General features: G+C 40.7%; 4 protein-coding genes and 1 pseudogene across 8 annotated transcripts; 2 read left to right on the plus strand and 3 right to left on the minus strand.

Moving 5' to 3' along the window:
- Positions 1–426: 426 nt before the first annotated feature.
- Positions 427–5,191, minus strand: LOC124035086 (G1/S-specific cyclin-E1-like). Its single transcript, XM_046348503.1, has 12 exons — positions 5,007–5,191; positions 4,454–4,501; positions 4,176–4,263; positions 4,014–4,073; positions 3,621–3,790; positions 3,075–3,210; positions 2,469–2,615; positions 2,265–2,360; positions 1,850–1,984; positions 1,514–1,625; positions 1,222–1,379; positions 427–1,109 (listed from the first exon to the last, which is right to left on the minus strand). The coding sequence occupies exons 2-12, from the start codon at positions 4,465–4,467 to the stop codon at positions 993–995; spliced, it is 1,233 nt and encodes a 410-aa protein (XP_046204459.1). The 5' UTR covers positions 4,468–4,501; positions 5,007–5,191; the 3' UTR covers positions 427–992.
- A 256-nt stretch (positions 5,192–5,447) lies between these two features.
- On the plus strand, positions 5,448–8,772 carry zgc:162297 (uncharacterized protein LOC555865 homolog). Of its 2 annotated transcripts, XM_046349634.1 has the most exons (7): positions 5,448–5,609; positions 6,023–6,189; positions 6,264–6,346; positions 6,486–6,666; positions 6,829–6,979; positions 7,192–7,319; positions 8,441–8,772. In XM_046349634.1, the coding sequence occupies exons 1-7, from the start codon at positions 5,557–5,559 to the stop codon at positions 8,629–8,631; spliced, it is 954 nt and encodes a 317-aa protein (XP_046205590.1). In that variant the 5' UTR covers positions 5,448–5,556; the 3' UTR covers positions 8,632–8,772. The 2 variants fall into 2 exon arrangements, with proteins under 2 accessions (XP_046205590.1, XP_046205591.1); XM_046349635.1 differs by lacking the exon at positions 6,023–6,189 and having other exon boundaries at positions 5,449–5,609.
- On the minus strand, positions 8,743–11,409 carry LOC124035845 (tumor protein p53-inducible nuclear protein 1-like). Its single transcript, XM_046349636.1, has 4 exons — positions 11,251–11,409; positions 10,089–10,255; positions 9,762–9,882; positions 8,743–9,653 (listed from the first exon to the last, which is right to left on the minus strand). Exons 2-4 carry the CDS (start codon positions 10,213–10,215, stop codon positions 9,425–9,427), a joined length of 477 nt encoding a protein of 158 aa, XP_046205592.1. The 5' UTR covers positions 10,216–10,255; positions 11,251–11,409; the 3' UTR covers positions 8,743–9,424.
- LOC124035846 (protein C19orf12 homolog) lies at positions 9,035–17,115 on the plus strand. Of its 4 annotated transcripts, none has more exons than XM_046349637.1 (3): positions 9,035–10,609; positions 12,717–12,890; positions 14,733–17,115. In XM_046349637.1, the coding sequence occupies exons 1-3, from the start codon at positions 10,591–10,593 to the stop codon at positions 14,996–14,998; spliced, it is 459 nt and encodes a 152-aa protein (XP_046205593.1). In that variant the 5' UTR covers positions 9,035–10,590; the 3' UTR covers positions 14,999–17,115. The 4 variants fall into 4 exon arrangements, with proteins under 4 accessions (XP_046205593.1, XP_046205595.1, XP_046205596.1 ...); XM_046349639.1 differs by lacking the exon at positions 9,035–10,609 and adding an exon at positions 10,644–12,129; XM_046349640.1 differs by lacking the exon at positions 9,035–10,609 and adding an exon at positions 10,644–12,029 and having other exon boundaries at positions 12,726–12,890.
- On the minus strand, positions 16,450–18,745 carry LOC124035844 (annotated as a pseudogene).
- Between the last annotated feature and the right edge of the window lie 2,740 nt (positions 18,746–21,485).

Here is a 21,485-nt window from a genome sequence, read left to right on the forward strand (position 1 = left end):
GACCTACGCTTAGGCCACTGATAACAGGACAAATAGAATATGACATAGACGACATGCTACAGCAGGACTTCCAGAGTAGATCTCCGATCTCAGGCTCCTTAAGAGTCAGATGGTTATGCTGTTGGCTTGCCAGCTGCTTTCATTGGCCTCTGGCACATGAAGCCTTACTGAAAAACCATTGGCTCCATCCAGAAGTCAAGACAAAAATGGCAAAACGTGGCCACACCCGAAACAGTCAACCAGCCGATGACCTACTGTGCACGGCCGACATGCATGTTGACCCATCCCTGTAGCTTGGTGGAACCAACCTGATCATGGAGGTCAATCCATTTCACTTGCATTAAAACAAAAGCGAGCACAATGGTCAGGCTTGTTCAACCAGGCTACAATCCCAGTCCCTGGCCAAAGCAAAGACTCACAACGTTGTAAAACATAAAAGCTGTCTGCGACAGTGACTTTATTTAAAAAATAATAAGATAAAAGTAGCAGCATCTCATTTCAAAACAAACTCATACATTTTGGTAAATATGCAAATGTGAGAAGAGAACTGGAGATAAAATCTTAAATACAATCCATATTTCTGCTGTTCCACTTGTCCAATTTGGCAGCAGAGCTACTGGTCCCACAAGCAAACATCAAAATGGCAGGCATTAGCTGCACACACACCCAACCCATCCACTGTTCCATCAAGCTAAGTCCACCTTTTTAGCAGCACTCAGAGCCAGTGACAACTCTGGAGTTTTTGGCAGGTGGTCCAGCTTGGCATCACTCCAATTAAAAACCATCACTCCCTCAAAAAAGGCTGAGACATCCAAAAACAGCCATTCACCTGTGCACCAAAACAACTCGTGGAATAAAATGTGCACGAATGTAACAAAATCATGTGAGCACATGTGTGTGTGTGTAAGGCCATGGATTTCTCCCAGTCCTGCAATATCTCGGGTCCTGTCTTGAGACTTCCTCAGCCCGTGCCCATACTAACCCAATGGAAATCAAGAGACTGTGCCCTCTGGCTTCTCGCTGCTAGGGGGCGGAGTGAGCACTCCGGATGGTATAGGTGAACTCTGGCTGCGATCTACATCCACTTGTGGGTAGGCACATGCCTTCACCTAAAGAAGAAACCAACAGAGCTCTCAATACAGGCTGCAATTGCATACAAGAAACAATGCCACACATTGGTATAGGACATTGATTGAAAGCCATAGAAACAAATGCCCTCACCATCCAGTCCAGATAGGCAGCATGGGTCTGGATGTTATGCATGTCGTCTGCCGGGATTCCTTTGAAGGTCCTCAGAGCTGAGCTGCCCACTTCCCTGATGGACATGGCAAAGGGGACCATCCACCTCACACACTCCTCAACATCAGACCACTTCAGAGCTGCACAGATCAAGACAGAGAGAGATTTGGTTAGGGATTGTTAAAATACACCCCCTGGAAGTCTACCAAACCACGATAACTCAGTTCGATTGATGTTGATTGACCTGAACAGCCGCCGAATGAAGACGCCCTACCTGAGACTTTCTCCACCAGCTCCAGCGAGGAGAAATGGAACAAGGCAGAGGCAGCTAGCACCCCGTAGGAGAACTCCAGACATTTCACATCCAACGTACAGAGGTCCAGGAGCTATAGAGAGCACAACACCACATATGTACTTCAACAGAGGCAATGAGCCAGTCTAAGGGGAGGAAATGGGAAACCATCGTCTTACAAATCCAACTTGTATAAGCAATAACAGTGTCGTCTGTGAGAATTAACATGATATTTTGCCTTGTTGATCTTAAGTGCATTTTGTTTTAAGACACTATGAATCACATGCGAGTGGCGGGAAACCTCAGTCGTAAACTTACCTCGGCAATCTGCACAAACGTAGTTTGCGGGTACTGTGGGATGAGAACCTCGTCGGATTCTTTCAGGTAGGCAACCTGCATGTAGATGTTTAGCCAGGACACAGGTGTCAGGGGACTCAAACGCCACTTCAGCTCCTGAGCAAAGGGTCACACGGTAGAAACAAGAGCCACATGATGATTTCATTCCACAGTGAAGTGTTCCCCAGAACAGATATTAAGAGACGCAAAGAAACATGTGTACTATCAAGTTAGGCAGAAACTACCATTAGGAAGAGCATCATTTGGAATACATGTAGTCATTTTTTACTAGTAACGGCTAAATGTTGCTCATGGCTCAACAAGCTTCAGACAACAGTAAGGATTTGTGACCCAGCCGTAGTGAAAACCACTGGGATGTAGTGTTTGAGAGGCATACCTTCATAATGATTAGCTCCATACATATGATATCATCCTCAGTGCAGGCACCATCAGTAACATAGGCAAATTGATGCACTTTTGGAGGGTAGATTTCCTGAAAGAGAAGCATTTGTAAACATGTTTAAAAAAAACTCCCGCTGGAACATACAAAATAGAGAATGAAGAACACTTTACGCAGGTTGTAGAAGAGGCTTCTTCCTACCTCCATCTTGGCAGCTATAAACAGAGAAGAGATGCCGATGAGTTGTAGTGTGCACTTGAAAACATTGGTCTGTGTGGCCATGAACCGATCAAAGTAATCCTGAGCCAGGTAGAAGGTTTCTCTGTGAAGCTTGTACACCTCGCACACCTGAGAGAGAAAACAAGGTTGAGAACACAAGTCCAAAGCAAAATATCACAAGAGTAGCTAAGGAAAATTTCACCATGTAAGAACATTGATCATAGTTCGATACAATAGGTTTGAAACGATCCCAACTAAGAACAATGCTGAGTCAGAGGAGTTGGGTTAAATGCTGAAGACATTTTGGTTGAATGCATTGTGCAGCAGACTATGCTGCCCCTTAGAACCTGTTAGAGCTCAGCTAATACACGTCACCTGACAGCCATTTCTCAAGTAGGTTATGCTAAGATTGTACAGACCAACTACAGTTAACTGGGGCCATATGTCTACTGTTAAAGCTAATCCACTCACCACCTTAAGATAAACATGGACGACACTGATCAAGTGACGTGAGGGATTTGATCAAAGTAGCAGATACTGTGGGAAAGGAATTTAGCCTAGGAGTTTGACACAGAGTGAGCTACAAACCTCCATTAGCCAGTCGAGAAGAATGGCCCTCATCTTGGGTTGGAGGTGTGGGTGTTTCTTCATGACGTGGATGTCTCGAGAATACGTGTCGTCTTTCTTCAACAGGTTGTTCCATACGTCGTCACTGCTTGCCCAGCTACAGAGAAACATACCCAGAGGGTTGGCGTCTAGTTCACTTGTATTTATCAAATCAACGGGATAAACAAAGAACCCTGCAACTAGAGAGTGCAAACACAGAACTTTTAAGATGAAATGGTATACATAATATGAGTGGCAAGGATATATAGCCTTTGTTATAACAGCAGATTACACTCTAGACGATAGAGGTAAGGACTACATTGTGTGCGTTACATTCAAATGAAACCGATGAACACATTGGTCATCATAATGCTTAGCCTTAGACAGCGCTAGTGCAGAGCTCAAGGTATGAGTTCAAGTAACCTCCCAATGAAAATCATACATCAAATGTGGCAGGTAACCACTCCTGTTACTTAGCAGCGTTGCGGCATCTTGCCCACGTTGTCCCAGATACCAGAAGTGACTCACCATAGCACAGGAAGAGGGGAAGACCTGGTGGGGGTGACAAATATGTTTTTGAAGGTGTACTGAGTAGAAAACCCAGTGGCATTCAAAGCAACTGGTTGATCGACTTCGTTGTCAGGCGTGGGGATCCGGCTGCACGGGATCGTGTGAACAGACTCAGGATTCCAGCACACCTGCACAGGAGAGGGATAAGAAAGTTTACCGACTGATAAAAAATAAACAGCATGAGGATTCTGAGACAGTGCCACCAATAGCAACTGATTAAACACAATTGTGTCAGTTATTGACCCGTCCTGAGTAACCTGTGTATGTCACTGCCTGGTGTGTGTAGGCTAAATCCAACAAATGCATGGTCTGCAAGGGAATGCCATGGAATTGTGAAATGCATGTAGTTACCAAAGCGCCACACTGGTTCTTTTTCGTCATCTCTGCCACTTCATCTGGGTCTTGTAAATACTGAGGATTTAATCATGAGAATGTTCATTATGACAAACCATTTAAAAGACAGCCAGGCAACCAGCTCGTTACAGTAGCAAAACGCAGATCGCATGAACTTACAACGGCAACGTCTGATTTTCTTTTCTTGGATCTCACTGCAGTTTCTTTGGGCATCTCATGATCAATTGTCCTGGATTCCACATTTTCCCTGAAATTGTACAGTAAATATTGAATTATGATATGCGTCCTACTGAAGTGGTAAGACACGTTAGTGCTAGCTAACTAGCTGCTAGTTAGCAAGCCTGCTACCTAACGTGATAACTTTTCCGTCACCTAGCTAGCGACATTGACAAGACTAGGTCAAACTACAAAACTGAAACTACAAAACCGAAACTTACCCTTTGCTTGGCATTATATCCCACGCGTATCCCTCCAATATATAAACCCTGGAAACATGAAATATGCATTTAATTTATTTAGCTAATAACCACAACCAACCCCCCACGTAAATCCTACAAAGCCAACTCGTCAAAAGATGTGGGCGCGGGCAAATGGAAGTGGGACAATGTTTAAAGGACGACAAAACAATTTAATAATGCAATAATTGTCACAAAACCACGCATACAGTGACACCGGATTCCACACTATCACCCAACCCTTAACAGTTTGACATAGTCGATGGAAACTAGTTAATTTCTACTAAATTAGAGAGACGCTGGCCAGAAAATGGCCGAGCCATCAAGTATGCCATTTTCCATTCACCCGCTCTAATAAGCTTTCCCACAAAAAAAACAAAAAAAAACTAACCAAACAATGTTGTCCAGTCTTTCAGATTCAGAATATTTACAAGCTCACTAACACGTTCATTTAGAATCACGTTGAGGGAGTTCGATTGAAAAGTTGCAAGACTGCTAGTTAGCAAGAGATGTTTCAATTTTTTTGCCAGCTCACCTAAAAATATTCCCCCGCGAAGAAGTCCACACTTGGTTGAAAGGATCAGAGAAAATATGACAAGTTACTAGCTAGTTATTCGATTCGTGGCCTCTGTTTGTTATCAAAAAAACCAATGAACTGCGAGTTGTGCTAGCTACTTGTTCTTTGCTGGCGCAGGGAGTTTTGCGCCTTGGCTTATAAACTGCTTGCAGTCTACATATATGGGGCGGTCCGAGCGGGTGATTTAAATACTTGGCGCTGTTCAGTAATCCTTCACAGTTACATTTCAACGAACATTATTATTCGTCATTAATTGTTCAGACGTGAAGAGTAAAATCATCTGAAGTATTATGTTGTGTGCGAAATATACAGTATAATACTGTGAGAAATATTGCACTTTGCCGGCAAAAAGGGAGGCGTGGCTGGTGGGGGGGGTGCTTCGAATCCGGAACCACGAAGTACCGCGTGGCTAGGGAAGACGGATGTAAACAAAGACTGTGCCCCTCTCAAAAAACCTGCAAATCCGGACGTTATGCCGATTTTGAAAGACATATAAATATATATTTAAATGTTTCTCTATCAAGCCGACATATTGGACTTTCAATGTCCACAATTCAAGAGGTATGTCATTATTTTTTTTAAATCAAATTAACGCCCGGCAATATTGGTCAACGAGAATGGTGATGGCGCGCGGCTCTGCGCTATAGTGCATTAGTTACGTTTAGTGGCTTCCTCCTCGTCTCCTTCCTCTCGTCTACACAAATTATTTGTTGGAGATAAAAACAGTGCTGGTTTAGTAAAATACATTTCAGGCACCATGTTATGCTTTCATATGTAATTCATACTTGTACGTTTTCTTATCAGAAGATAAAGGAAATGTGGAGGCTAATCTGCAACCTATGTGTCTTGTCTCAGTCATAACTGTTAAAATTGTGTTTTAATATGTTTCATGCGCCACACGAAAGAAAAAAACACACTGTATTGGGTGACCACTCAGAGATCTTGAAACCTGTATTAACGTACACTTTGACCAGGCACGTGATCAAGCTAGCAGCTGCACGGGAACGAGTCTCATTTCAAAGCCACCTTTGCATCCACATTGCAACTGGTTTGAAACAACAACAAAAAATGAAGTTTCTGAAACTCTTTGGACGTGCTAAATCTGTGGTTATTGGAATGATTCATGTTCAAGCCTTGCCAGGTAAAGATTATTGGGACGCATATGTGGTTTTTTACTCTCTTTTTATTTTTAACGTTGATGTTAATGTTTTTCAGGCACACCTTTAGGAAGCATGGTCATTCCTCAAATTATCGAGGAGGCATGCCACGAGGCAGAAATCTATCACAATGCGGGAATTGTGAGTATAAGCAAAAACACACTTTTTGATGTTACGAATACTGTAGCCTAATATACTGTTACTAATACTGTAGCCACAATATTCATCCTCAAGGGTGACTGGAAATTGATTGTTTGTTGTCTGTTGATCTGTTGAACAGGATGGGCTGATCATTGAGAACATGCATGACATTCCATACACATTCTCAGTTGGACCAGAGGTGTGTGCCTCTATGACAGCGGTGTGTGCTGCGGTGAGGGGGATCTGTCCGCTTCTGCCTCTTGGAGTTCAGATCCTGTCTGCAGCAAACATCTCAGCTGTTGCTGTTGCACTGGCTTCAGGTTGATATAGCTGGCTTTGCTTTGCTTATTACTGGTTAATACATGCATGGTTAAGAGTGCTTCAGGTTAGCCTGGGATTTTAGTTTAATAGAAAGATCTGTATTAAAGAGTTTGGGAAAAGCAAATGTTTAGCTACCTATTCCATTGTTGTCTCTTTCCAAGGTATGGATTTTATCAGGGCAGAGGGATATGTCTTCTCACATGTTGCTGATGAAGGCCTTTTGAATGGATGTGCCGGAGACCTTTTGCGATACCGCAAGCAAATGCAGGCTGAACATGTGCAGATCTTTACTGATATAAAAAAGAAGCACAGGTGAGCAATCATTCAAAACACTCCAGTCAGACAACTCCACTGGCTAGCCTAGATGTCCTGATATGGTACTTCAGAAGGTTTTCAACATGCAGGCAATGCGGCTAATATTATCCATAAACGGTACTGCAAGGAGATGAAAGTAACATTTCTGACTGTTGTAGTAAGTGTAATGGGTTGTTTTCAGATTTGTGAGTATGTGTTTGTGTTCCTAGCTCCCATGCCCTGACTTCAGATGTGAGCATAGTGGAGACGGCCAGAGCAGCTGAGTTTTTCCTTTCCGATGGTCTCATCATTACTGGAACAGCCACAGGGGTTCAGGCAGATCCAGTGGAGCTCAGAGGTGTGTCCTGTCTCTGCTCTGGCACATACACACATGTATGACACATACGCACATGTATGGTATGACACACAAACATACTGACACATACAGTAATAGAAAAAGACCCAGAACTTGTTTAAATGAATTCCTAAGAAACAAATAATGCATAGGTGTAATCACTATTTTACCATTTGGTTCAAAGGGCAGCCAACGCTCAGCACTTACATTATATATCTGAGGCATAATGCTCGGTGTATCATTTTAGGAATGCTCAGCGTGTACCTTAGTATAAATATAGTACTTTCCTCTCCCTTTTCATTTTCTCTCAAACACTCTTGTAGTCTTGGTTAATAGGGGAGTGCCCTTTTTTCTAAATTTCATACATTCTCATAAACCATAACACACACCCTAACAAAAGTATGTTCAGTCACTTCACTCAATTTCATACCACTCCCACTGCATACCAGTCTATTGCATACTTCCTACGTTTGCAAGGACAGACAGTTCCTGGCGTTAGTTTTTCATGTAGCCCAGAGGTTAAGCTTCCCTAAAGCCCGTGGAGCCTCTGAGCCTCGCTGCTGGCCTTATAAAGAGCAATCTCGTCTGGGGAGAGAATGGCAGTCTCATAGTCCCCCGAGTCTGGATCGTGCTGACCATGGGCACACAGCCCGGTCCTGCCCTTGCCTGCCACAGCCCTGCTTGGCGTATATAGACACCAACATCGTCTGCTATTTTTAAGCACAGCCTACAGATGGCTGACTTACACAGAAGGCTGTAAACACAGGCAGGCTCAGGCCAGACTGCTACACAACCCTGCTGCCTAGTTTGGAGGTGCTCCTACAGTCTCCCAGTACAATTCCATTGGGCTGGCTCTGTTGTCAGATGGGTAAATGGAGCTGCCAGGGTCTGGATTTATCTCTTTCTTCACGTGTTTTACTCTATATTATCTCTGAACCTACATTCACTATTTATACTTATCAGATATGATGCGTGACACTTGCAATGCATTCCTAAATCCAACCATTTCGGTATTCGTTTCATATTCGTAAGCTCACACACAGCTTTCCAATATCATGAACTCAGTCAATTTAATGTAGCATCTCAAAATATTTACTCAGCAATTCTTTCTTTTCTATTTGCAGATGTTGCAGGGTCTGTAAGACTCCCAGTTCTTATTGGCTCAGGAGTGACCTATGACAACGTGGAAAACTACCTTGATGCTAGTGCAATGATAATTGGCTCTCATTTCAAGAGGGGAGGAGTTTGGGCAAATGCTGTTGATCCAGAAAGCGTTAAAAAGTTTATGGGGAAGGTGCATTTGCTTCGAAAATGAAATCCACCAATTTGCTGCTAAAATAATTTAATGCAGAACAATGACATTTGGTGGTAATAATACATGTAATTACTAAAGTTATGTCTCATGCTATTTAATAAAACACAAATAATACCTAAACAGATTTATTTAACATTTTTTTACATTTAAATATACACAAAAATACCAAATAAATCTGAATATATTTACAAACCGGGCTTGTAGCAGTACAGCAAACATAAGAACACACTGGGAATAAATGTATAAAAACAAAGGGAAGTACAAAACATACATTAGTAACAGTGTTTCATCATTATTTGGTCATTCTTACATACATTGTATTTGTTATTTAAAAATATAGCGAAAGAGGTCCAATTACTCAAGAGTGATGTTTTGTGTCATCATCACATATATACAAAATAGCTTTTCATAGCTATGAAACAACTTTCCTTAAAGCAATATACTCACAACGTATCTAAATCTAAGGCACGCAAAGTAATACAAAACAAGTATTCTATATACAATAGAATGAATATTTGCAAGTGCTAAAACCTTTTGCATTTTATACAATACATAAAAGTTTTCATCAGAAAACAAGCCAGTTATAATACTTTTCACATGCACACACACATCTACTTATGGCTATTTCACTCTCAAACTGGGCTCAGTATGTTAATAACATACTCAGCAAACGTGGTTCCCTTGATCAGGGTAAAGAGATATCAAATCAAATAAGTAGGTCTAAGGTAGGTCATAGGTCTAAGGTCTGTGTGTTAAGTGGGTTCAGACAATGGCGTGGCTACTCAGTAGACACTCAGTAGTTGTACAGACGCTGGCAGGGTTGTTTGAAGTGACCAAAGCGTCTGTCAGAGGGGGAGAAGCACACCTTGGCAAGGCTCTGTCTCTGGAGAGCACTCCTGGTCAGCTTCTTGCACTCCAAGTGAGTCCTGGCTCGCTGTATGGCAAGCAGTTGGACATTGCATGGAAGCAGGCTGCCCCAGGCAGCTAGCCTCCAGGACACATGCTGTTTGACTGGCACAGGCCTGCAGGGGGGAGGACATAATAACTGTAATGTGACACTCCTTTCTCTAGGATAATGGTTGTGTTATCACACTGACTAAAGGAGATGGATCCCTTGGATGAAAACTGACCTGGGAGAAGTATCCTCTTCATCGCTGGGCTGGTGTCTGATCTGGTCTACAGACATACTGGGATGCTCAATCAGCAGGTTCTCCAAAGGGTCTTCCTCAGGGGGGGTCAGGGAGTTGTTCTCTGGAAACATCAGATGACAAAATTACTAAACCGAGACCAAAGAGGAAAAACACCAGTGAGACCTCTAATAGTGTCCATTAGATCTACTATACAAATAACTACAATACTACCATTTACAGAACAAGTAACTGCAGACAACAATGCCCATACAAGTTTAACAACTAACTTGTGATTTCAACTTTCGGTGAACAAAATTATTAGCTTACCTTGAATGTTGATAACCACCCATCCTCCCGCCTCAAACTCAATGAGCTCCTCATAGGTTGCATTGTCATCTGTGGGAAAATCGTCATCTGTGCTACCAAGGAAATGGGCAAGTATCTTTCCAATCATTGTGTATATGTTTTGTCTCCCTTGGCCCTCTTATTGCAGTCTGCAAAGAAAATGAGTTAACATAGTGTTATAGTATGTTTTCCTTATGGGGTATAAGGGGGAAAAAATGCAGACCGGATACAATTACTGCTAAACTGATCATGGTAAAACATTGCATCAAATACAAGAAAACAGCACAACCTGAAAAGGTATGTGTAGTTTAATATCCACATTGACAGAAGATAGATCTGAAATGATTTCCAGAAAGCAGAATCTGAACAACACCTTACATTATGACCTTTAGTTTTTAACATTGTGTCCTGGCTTAATGACCCTGCCAGCACAGCAGAATCAGGAACAGCATGCCCCTTGGAAGCTATTTGCAGACGGAAGGTCATGGCATCCTTTCTGACCGGTAAACTCATTTCAAGCCTCTATCTTAATCTTAAGACATGTTATGAATAAACTAATATGGTGAATATGAAGCCAATCGGCCAAACTATGGTGAAAACAAAGGGTTTGTAAAATATATATATATATATTATGTATACATTTTACATTTACATTTAAGTCATTTAGCAGACGCTCTTATCCAGAGCGACTTACAAATTGGTGCATTCACCTTATGACATTTTTAGTGTATATAATTGTATTTTGACATTTCTGGTCAAATAGGCCTATTACAAATAGAATCAGGTATAAACAGTATTGGTATGTATTTCAGGCTTAAAGTGTCATAGACTAGACAGAATACCACAACATCCCATTTTAAATAAGTTAATAATTATGCACGGCACTTATGTAATTCATTTGACAATCAAACAAATAACCCAACCTACATACAAAATGACACATGACATGGTTACAATTACATGGTAGTCTACACAACTAAAAAGTTGTCCTAATAGGACACTTTTGGGATGTAGAAATCAATAAAAACATGCAATGGATAGATATGTTAGTAGGCTAAAGAAAGTGTCTATGCTACACACGAACTAAAGCTTTGGATACAACATGTCGCACAATGCTGAAGGCTACAATGTATTTTTTCCTTACCTCACAAATGTATATTTAACAAGTGGTGGCCGACGGTTAGCTTGAAACTATAACCGGTCTGCAATTGTTTTGATACAGACTTGTTTTTGAACACCAACTCTTTTGCTTTGGTGGGTGGTGAACGTAAGCGAAAATCCCAACTCGAAGGCGTGGCTTCAGAAGGTTGCGCACAACTAACCTTTGTCCTCATAACTAGCTGTCAAGTGAATAAATGTGTCCTTACTTGAAACATACCTAAATACCTGGTTTTAACCGATGTCCAATCTTTCTAATAGTCTGGGCGTGTAGTCTATAACAACAAGACAAAATACATTAGAGTGGAAGATACATATATATATATTTTCAATGTACAACGGTTTGCATTTCACAACAGTGGTCCACTTCGTTTTGCATGGCCCGGTGGCCCGTGTGAGCGGAGTTTGTTATTATTAGATAATTATATTGATTCATAAGATAAATCTCCACCCACCCCGGGCACCGGGCCCTGCAAAACGAACCCCACCGATTTTATGAAAAGGAGGGAATTGTATCAATGGCTTTTCTTGAAACATTGTTGCAAATATTTGCGGAGTAAATGACAATTATGCCAGGTTGCCCCACTGAGATCTATGTATTAGGCTATGTTTGTTTTATTGTGCATCTAAAAACAACCGCGAATCGTTTTAACAGGATGTGGGTTTGTCCTAAAACAAATGTCTCGTCATTCACCGCGGTCATAGTTTTTACCAACACTCATGATACACAAACATGAACACATCATCGAAGTGCGAGATCTGACGGTAGGGATTCGCCACCAATGTGTACTTTAGACTATTTTCATGTAGGCCAACGTGAGAGTCCGTCCTGTGTGATGGTGACAACTATGTCGTTATTGTAAAGGTGATTGCCACACTTTAAATGGAGAGAAAATGCTGATGGCCACATGATGACACACTAACATCTGACATCTCCTATTTTTCGATGTCGTTTTACGCCATTAAAAAAGGCCTATATATCAGAAGGGAAGTATAATTATTATTAGCTGCGGTCGTTATTATTGTGGTCATAACATCAATCCGAGGGAAGCATTTCGAATCTCTTGTGAGAAGTTTTTGACTAATGACAATGGTCTGCATTAAGTCATCAGTTATTTAACCAGTCTCTGTCTGCTAAATATGATAACTGAATTGATTACAACAATATAGTTTCCTGGTTTTGTCAACATTTGGAATAAAAAAGGCCTATAACATTATTTGAACAATCGTTTATTTAACTTTTGGCAGAGGCTACTCTCAACAGTGTAATGCAGTTCATTACCAGAAAATGGCTTACTCCTAGTCTTCAGGATATCTGACAGAAGTCAAGTCATACATCTCTTCTAGTATTAAATTGGTAGTGGCTATTTGTTCTTGCAATTTATACTAGAGATCCGATGAGTTGGGTTGGTTGCAAACTGATCTTCGGTGTGTCTCTTATCATCACACCAGGGAGAGCAGCTACCATGGCTCCACGTATGGATGATGTCATGCAACTATGCTGTGACCTGTCTGCAAATCAGCAGATAAAAGCAGCAGTGAAGAATTCTGGGAAAGGATCAGCAGTGGCAGGAGGGACTGCATTTTTAGGGGGCCTTCTAGGTGGTCCCCCAGGGATTGCTGTTGGTAAGGATCCTTTCAATTTAGTAAGCAAAATTATGATCATCTGCTTTTCCCTACTTCAACCACAAGGTGGAGCCATATCCTTTCTCAAACCTATTGTAATTGAGTGCAGCTATGAGATTTTCAGTGTATATGTGGTAGGCCTATAAATTATGGCGTGAGGTTAGAATAATTCTCAGCCAATGTTGTCTTATAAGTGGGGAGGTCGATTTTTGATGAATATGGGTGTTTATTTCTATTTGTATTTATTATGGATCCCCATTAGCTGCTGCTAAGGCAGCAGCTGCTCTTCCTGCGGTCCAGCAAAATTAAGGCCATTATACATTTTAAAAACATTACAATACATTCATAACAGATTTCACAACATATTAAGTGTTTGCTATCGGGCCTCTACTATACTACCACATATCTACAACACAAAATCCATGTGTACATCTGTATAGTGCGTATGTTATCCGTGTTTGTATGCATGTGTCTATGTTTGTTTTGCTTCACAGTCCCGCGGTTCTATAAAGTGTATTTTTATCTGTTTTTTTAATCTAACTTTACTGCTGGCATGAGTTACTTAATGTAGAATAGAGTTATTATCCTCAGTCATTTTCCATCCAAGTTGTCAGATCCCAGTGGCTTGTCATTGTTGATAGATGACAATCATTTATTCAACTCTTCCGCACTCACTTTACGGAATTCAGAATTACAATGTTTGTTTTTCATAATTTGGTCAGATATACTTGGATGTGTAGTGTCAGTGTTTTTTGCTGGTATGTCATGCCTACATTTGCTAATATTTCCAATGAAAAAATTATTAAAGTAGATGGCAATATCAGTTGGTTTTGTGATGAATGAGCCATCTGATTCAATGAATGATGGAGCGGAGTTTGCCTTTTTGCTCAACATTTCATTTAAGGTGCTCCAAAGCCTTTTAATATCATTCTTTGTCATTTATTTTTGTTTCATAGTGTAGTTTCGTCTTTGTTTTATTCAATTTAGTGATCATCTCTCAATTTGCAGTACATTTGCCAATCGGTTATACAGCCAGACCTATTTACCATCTCTTTTGCCTCTTCCCTCTCAACCATACAATTTTTCAATTCCTCATCAATCCACACTTATTAGTAACTGAGATAAGCAATTTCATAAATGTGTCAAGTGCAGCGTCTGGTTGCTCGTCAATACACACCGCGTACCAACAAATATTCTTCACATCAAGAACATAGGAATCACTACAAAACTTATTGTATTACCTCTTATACACAATATTATGCCCAGCATTTGGAACTTTGGTTTTCCTAGATATGGCTACTATATTGTGATCACTACATCCAATGGATTTGGATACTGCTTTGAGGAAAATGTCTGCAGCATTAGTAAAGAAATGATCAATACACGTTGATGATTTCATTCATGTACCGTTTGTATTTCCCTGGTAGGTTGATTGATAACCTGAACCAGGTTGCAGGCACTGGTTACAGTTTTTGAGCTTTCTCTTGAGTGGGCAGCTTGATGAAAGCCAGTCAATATTTAAATCACACAGAAAGTATACCTCTCTATTGATATCACATACAGTATCAAGCATTTCACACATGTTATCCACATACTGACTGTCAGCACTTGGTGGTCTATAGCAGCTTCCCACCAGAATGGGATTCAGGTGAAGCAGATGAACCTGTAGCCATATTACTTCAACAGCTTTACAGGAATGTGGTTCTGAATATAAACAGCCACACCTCCACTTTTGGCATTTCTGTCTTCTCTGTAGATCTTATAACCACGAGTGTTTTAAATCTGTGAGCTCTTCTCCCCTCTTGATCTTCTGGCACATATCTTGTTTGTGCTGCTCTTTAGGTGGTGCATTAGGTGGCCTGTTGGGATGGTGGATGACCAGTGGACAGTTCAGACCTCTCCCTCAGATCATCATGGAGCTGCCTCCCCACCAGCAGCAGAGACTCTATGCTGATATCATGGCCGTTTTGGGCTCACTGGACTGGACAGACCTGGCCCAGCTGACCGCCCTGGTCGTGGGGAATGCTACTCTCCAGCAGCAGGTCACTGCTGCCCTACTCCGGTATATCACAAAGGAACTGAGAGCAGAGGTGAGATATGGGGACTGATCTACACAGACTCAATATCTGGAGGAACTCCTTAGAACATTTGTACTCGGATTTAACTCAAGCTTATTCCTGGAGACTGAAAGAACCTGTTATACTGTAGGTTCACTGAAAGAGGCCTTATGAGAGTTACATTGAGACTCATGTCAGACCTGTCATGTTACCTAATATCTGATCATGTCCATATAATATCCTTTGATGAAGCGTTTAAATGACATTTACGCCACTTTTTTTTAACGTCATTTACATTATGCCCAGCCCAATACCAGTGTCTGCATATGTGAAAACGGCACATTTCTACAAAACAAATATAAAGTTAAAAGTTCTACCCAATGACATCATCAAAAGTAAAACATATTTAAAAACCGTGCTTTTCAGGCACTAGGAGATTCCCAGTGATGTGAGGAGCAAGAAAACACCCTCCCTCTGGCTAGAAACTTGTTGAAAACCACTGTTTTGAAAATCACTGTTTTTTTTTACTTTTAATGCTACCATGTGATGTTACAGAGAAGCATTATTTTATTTTTTTGCACCTTATCTTTTCAACCACAGATCATAGAAACTCGCTGTTTTGTTTTCACATACTCTGTGTAGACACTGTTATGGTTTCGGAGATAATGAATATGAGGTGGAAGAGTGGCGGAATTGCACTTTAATGTACACGTTTGTTTTGTTTTAGTTGAGAAATTGTTATCTCTGAATGTCGCGGTATGATTGAAACGTATCTGATACGAACAGTCCAGCAATTAACCAGAAAGGTGTACTTTATTTATATTGTAGTGCATAATTGGTTGCCGATATTTTGCGCTGAAATGTACACATTGAATATTGTTGGTCATTTATAATTGACATGATTTAGCAACAAATGCAAGACAATGAAAAAAAAGGACCCTGATCACTCCTGTTGTAAGTGTGCCTGGGATCTCAAGTGATTCATGCAATGTGAATATTGTGAGAGATGAGTACTTCGGAGAAACGGGCCTTGATACTTCTGGCGCATAAAATGGTGATAAGTGCCACCTAGTCCAAGAATGAACTAATTGGGAAAATCTTGTAGTGCTCTTGTACTAAAGTGTTTGTATGAAAATCATGATAAATGAAATAAAGGACAACGGGGACATGTATGATCACCACGAGCTTTTAGTATGACGGTCATTAAGCCAGAAAACATGTTGTTTCAGTGAATCAGCTTGACAGTTTCGTGAGGGAAATTGTCATCACTCCTGGACAGATGCGTGCACGTAACATAGAATGGTATCTCATCTGTCGCAATTTCGCAAGATTTTTTTTCTTCTGGGTTTCCGAGATCATACGCAATGTAATATAGTTCCTCTTTGTCAATGTTTCAAATGTAGACTTTTGAATAACACTATAATCTTATTAAGATATCAAAGCACTTTTTGAAGTATGTGCAAAGGTTGTTTATGACACCACTGCGATTATTATTTCCCCCCCCCCCACATTCGCTGTTCTAGATGTTTCCTTGTTCATTCTTTGCAAGCAAGCTTGGACCTGCCGGTTCTCATAACACCATACAGCGAAAGATTGGTCATTAATCTTGAGGGGAAATTTCATTAGAAGTTATGTCATTCGTTTCTGAGAGATGCTTGTCAGTCTTGTACCTATGGCTTACTAAGAAACAGTGTTTTAGCAGCTTTTTCCAAATTCAAATGGATTGAATTGACAAGATATCATATTCCATCACCACTTTATTGGTAGTCTGGGGATGTGAGAGCAGTCTAATATCTTTACAGAAAACCCTTTTTTTAGACAGTTCTTTTCAGAAACCAGAGAGCACGATTTAAACTGTTTTTTGGTTTGAAATGCCTATAAAATGTTAATGTTTGACATGTTGCATTTGAATACGTTCTTTAAAAAAAAGTAATTGGCAGTTGGCCTGAGTATTGCCATTGACAACACTAGAGTTGGGAAAATGAAATGACGCAATAACTTTCTCGAAAGGCTTATCTTACTGCACCTGTTGCCTCAGGACTGGTTCATGTGTCTGCAGGAGGCTTGTAACACCTACGCACGAAATAGTTTGATTACAGCTGTTTTGGGGGGGTCAATAAGCAGTCTTACCAGGTGTTCAGGACAAGGATAACCAAAGGTTGCTATCAAAATATTTCATTTCAAGATAAATGGTTGATGTGAATGTGATAAATAAAGAGGTATAGTTATTGCTGCCATGTAGAGTTATAATTACAGGTACACTTAATATAGGCACGTTGTTGTAGTCAATGTGCCTTTTTTTTAAAACACGATAAGTATAGGACAAATATAAAAGTATTTAGTGCGAAATGTGTTTCGTGTAAAATAAGATGCTCCGTGTGTGCATAATGGCCAGTCAACAATGAATACTACAGGTTAACCTTTTATCAAAAGGATAACAAAAATAAGCCCCCCAAAACACTCATTATATTATTAACAGGAAAGAATGTATGTAATGCATTCATTATATGGGTAGGATTAGTGTTCATATTTGTGCAATATTTATGATTACATGTGATCATGTATCGTCTTGATTTGGCACTTTTCTCCACGTACTCATTCAGTAAATACTTTTCAGGGTCCTCTCACATTGTCCAATTGTCAACCAAGTCAAGTCAAGTGACTTGACAATCCAGTGAGATTGAGACTTTGATGGTCCGGTTTTAAATAGTTAAATGGGGACCAAGAGTTGTGACACTCAACCCAATTGCTTGGTGCGTGGTGTTCTACCCACTCATTCGCCTCATCGTCGCGAGTCGCCTCGTACTCGGGCATGACCAGGTCAGATTCATCAGAGCAGTTCCTCCCATCACTGTCCCCCCGTAGATGGACCTCATCCTGAGTCAGCACCCCATGGTCCTGGAGACTGAGGTGACACAGTCGACACACCCTCACGGGCTTAGTAGAGATGTGGCAGATCACGGCCCGGTTCTTGGAGCAGGCGTTGCAGACGACAAAGCCGCAGCGACGACAGTGGTGGCGACGTTTGTTGACCCGAAACGTTTGAGAGCAGCGCATGCAGATGGTGGACGCCCGGTCAGGGATCCAGGTGGTGGCGAATGTGCACCCGGGCTGGCAGCCGGCATGCTGCAGCTGCTTACACCTGCAGTCCTCAATGTGCTCCATCCAGGCACGCTTCTCCTCAGCGAGGCAGCTGCCACATAGAAGGACTTCTGTGGTGTGCGGATCAGCCACTGGTTCTCCATGATGACCCCGTCCTCCAGGTCCTCAAGCTGGATATCCTCCAGGGAGATAACATGCTGGTTCTTGTGCCAGCGTCCATGAAGGATGATGCTACCGTACACCAAAATGTCATTAAACAAGAAAAAGACTTTAGGCTGGGGGCGGCGTCGACACAGCTTCATCAGCCGCCCCTCGCCTATCAAGACCCGGTCAGGTCTGATCAGGGACATCCCAGAGGGGCCGAAGGAGTTCTCCACTGCCTGTATCCGCTCTCTGTTCTCTTGCGTGAAAGCCAGCTGGTCCAACATGATGAGCAAGATTACAACACTACGGGAAATTAACAAAATAAAAAACAAAAATCATTATATTTACAAATGAGACGAAATGGTAGGCCTATGTCACTAATGATCAAATAAATGGCTAGTGAAAAATAGTTAATTTGTCCTTTTACTCTCTTTTGTGATTTCTTGTATCTTGTTTCTTCTATCTTGTTTACGCTGCAACAGTCTGTGTCTCGGTAGTAAGTCGCTTAGTTCCCGTCTGACCACCATACAGTATGTTTTGTCAGTGTCAAATAGTCGTTTCTGTATTGAAGAGTGAGTTGCCACGAGAGGTCCCTTTTATATGTGCAAATCACATTTCCTGTTGAGCCGCATTGCATGGGGAGTTCCAAAACGACTTGATGGGGAAAGAGAGAGAGAGAAAGCAACTAGAAAGAGGGAAAACAGGCAATACCAGTCTCCCAAAGATGATGGGATGTGACTCGGAGCATAGAGATCCTATTAAATTACAGTGAACAACAGTATTGCTAATTCTATGACTATTAATACATCACAGAAAACAAACTGTTGGACAGCATTAAAGCTAGCATCCTTAATTGAAACAATAACAAAGCTGTCATCTCGCCTGTGTTTTGGTAAAAAGCTGAGGGACGGGCCTTGGAGAAATGTAAACACTCTCAAATTCATAGACATAGTTATGGATGCAAGGACTGACCATCTATGCTATCAAAATTATAGTTTTAACCATGTTTTGAGGCTACACAGTTTACATTTACATTGTTTGCAAACATTGGAAAACAAAACAGTTGAACTAAGCTCATGTGGAATTTCTAAGTTCTATTATTCAATAATCAGTGGGTATGAGTGTACAAAACATTAACACCTGCTCTTTCCATGACATAGACTGACCAGGTAAATCCAGGTGAAAGCTATGATCCTTTATTGATCTCACTTGTTAAATCCACTTCAATCAGTGTTGATGAAGGGCAGGAGACAGGTTAAAGAAAGTGTTTTAAGCCTTGAGACATGGATTGTGTATATGTGCCATTCAGAGGGTGAATGGGAAAGACAAAAGTTTTAAGTGCCTTTGAACGCTGCTGGGTTTTTCAGACTCAAGAGTTTTCCGTGTCTATTAAGAATGTTCCACCACCCAAAGGACATCCAGCCAACGTTACACAACTGTGGGAAGTATTGGAGTCAACATGGGCCAGCACCTTGTGGAACGCTTGACACCTTGTCGAGTCCATGCCCTGGCGAATTGAGGCCGAGTATACAAAACATTAAGAACACCATCCGAAATTGACCTGCACCCCCTTTTAATGGACCATTTTTTTATATAGATGGGAAACTATTGAGTGAAAAACCCAGCAGCATTGCAGTTCTTGACATACTTAAACCGGTGCACCTGGCACCTACTACCAGTGGTGTAAAAAGTACTCAATTGTCATACTTGAGTAAAAGTAAAGATAACTTAATAGAAAATTACTCAAGTAAAAGTGATAGTCACCCTGTAAAATTCTACTTGAGGAAAAGTCTAAAAGTATTTGTTTTTAAATATACTTATGTATCAAAAGTAAATGGAATTGCTAAAATGTACATAAGTATCAAAAGTACAAGTATAAATCATTTTAAATTCCTTATATTAAACAAACCAGATGGCAAAATTGTATTTACATTTTTATTGACGGATAGATAGCCAGGAGCACACTAACTAACACATAATTTACAAACAAGCATTTGTGTATAATGTGTCTAACAGATCAGAAGCCGTAGGGATGACCAGTGATGTTTTCTAGATAAGTGTGTGAATTGGACCATTTTCCTGTCAAAATGCAACGAGCACTTTTGGGTGTCAGGGAAAATGTATGGAGTAAAAGTATATTATTTTCTTTAGAAATGTAGTGAAGTAAGAGTAAAAGTTGGCAAAAATATAAATAGTACAATACAGATACCCCCCAAAACTATTTAAAGAGTACTTTAAAGTAGTTTTACTTAAATACACCACAGCCTACTACCATAGCCCGTTCAAAGTATATCATTAATTTATAGGTCCAAACATTTATGTAGCAGTTTAGGATTCCAGCTTTAGGCAGAAATATTAATAACAATGTAACGATAGGAAATAAACCACATGGCTATAAATTAGAGGAATATAATTGTGATGGTTAGTGATACTAGATAATGGTTGCAACTGAAAAACCAAAAAATATATTTGCTATAATTGACAAGAAGCATTGAATGGAAAAACAGAAATCATAGTTGCTGGTATGTTGATCAGATTTTCGCTCCAGGGAAAACTGCAAATATTAGAGAGTATCAGGTTTCGGGTAGTATGAGAAAGTATTCTCTTGATTGATCACTCTTATGGAATGTTGCTTAAACTAGGTTATACAATGGGTGGGTCTAATCCTGAATGCTGATTGGTTAAAACCACATTCCAGCCGGTGCCTATTTCACAATTTACCACCGCTAAATCTATGCCTGTTTATTACTCTGTTCCATCTGACTGCACAATCCACTGTCTCATCCGCCCAGCCAGTCAATTTATAAACTTGATCTCCACTCTAAAAAGCATCTTGACATTATCTCACATTTGCTTTAGAGTAACATTTAGTTGTTTTTTTGTATAAACCTTGCTGTCTGTCTCTCTGACATTCGCAACATTGTTTCAATATTCAAATTGGATATCCTGCTGTCCCATAGTAAGGAACATGTCGGGAGCCGGGACGAGACAGACAGGCAGGCAGCGTTTCTCAGCCAGTTTCTCATGAATCACCTGGCATCATTTTTATGGATATATACAAAACAATGTCAATTGAAAAATGGTCAAACTAAATGAAGTGCAGCAAGTTTGCAGTCTTTCCAGCTTCCGTTTGAAGTGATTGTGTTACTGTGGCTGTGTTGTTGGCTAGCTCCTCTGAACAACAGTATCCTGAGTACATTTTCTATGCCAGGTGAAATTGCGCCTCTGTAGCTCATTGTTATGGATGTATCCAAATAAATGTCACTAGAAAACTGCTTTAACAAATGCAAAT

The sequence above is a fragment of the Oncorhynchus gorbuscha genome, linkage group LG05 (genome assembly GCF_021184085.1).
Source record: "Oncorhynchus gorbuscha isolate QuinsamMale2020 ecotype Even-year linkage group LG05, OgorEven_v1.0, whole genome shotgun sequence".
Taxonomy (NCBI): Eukaryota; Metazoa; Chordata; class Actinopteri; order Salmoniformes; family Salmonidae; genus Oncorhynchus; species Oncorhynchus gorbuscha.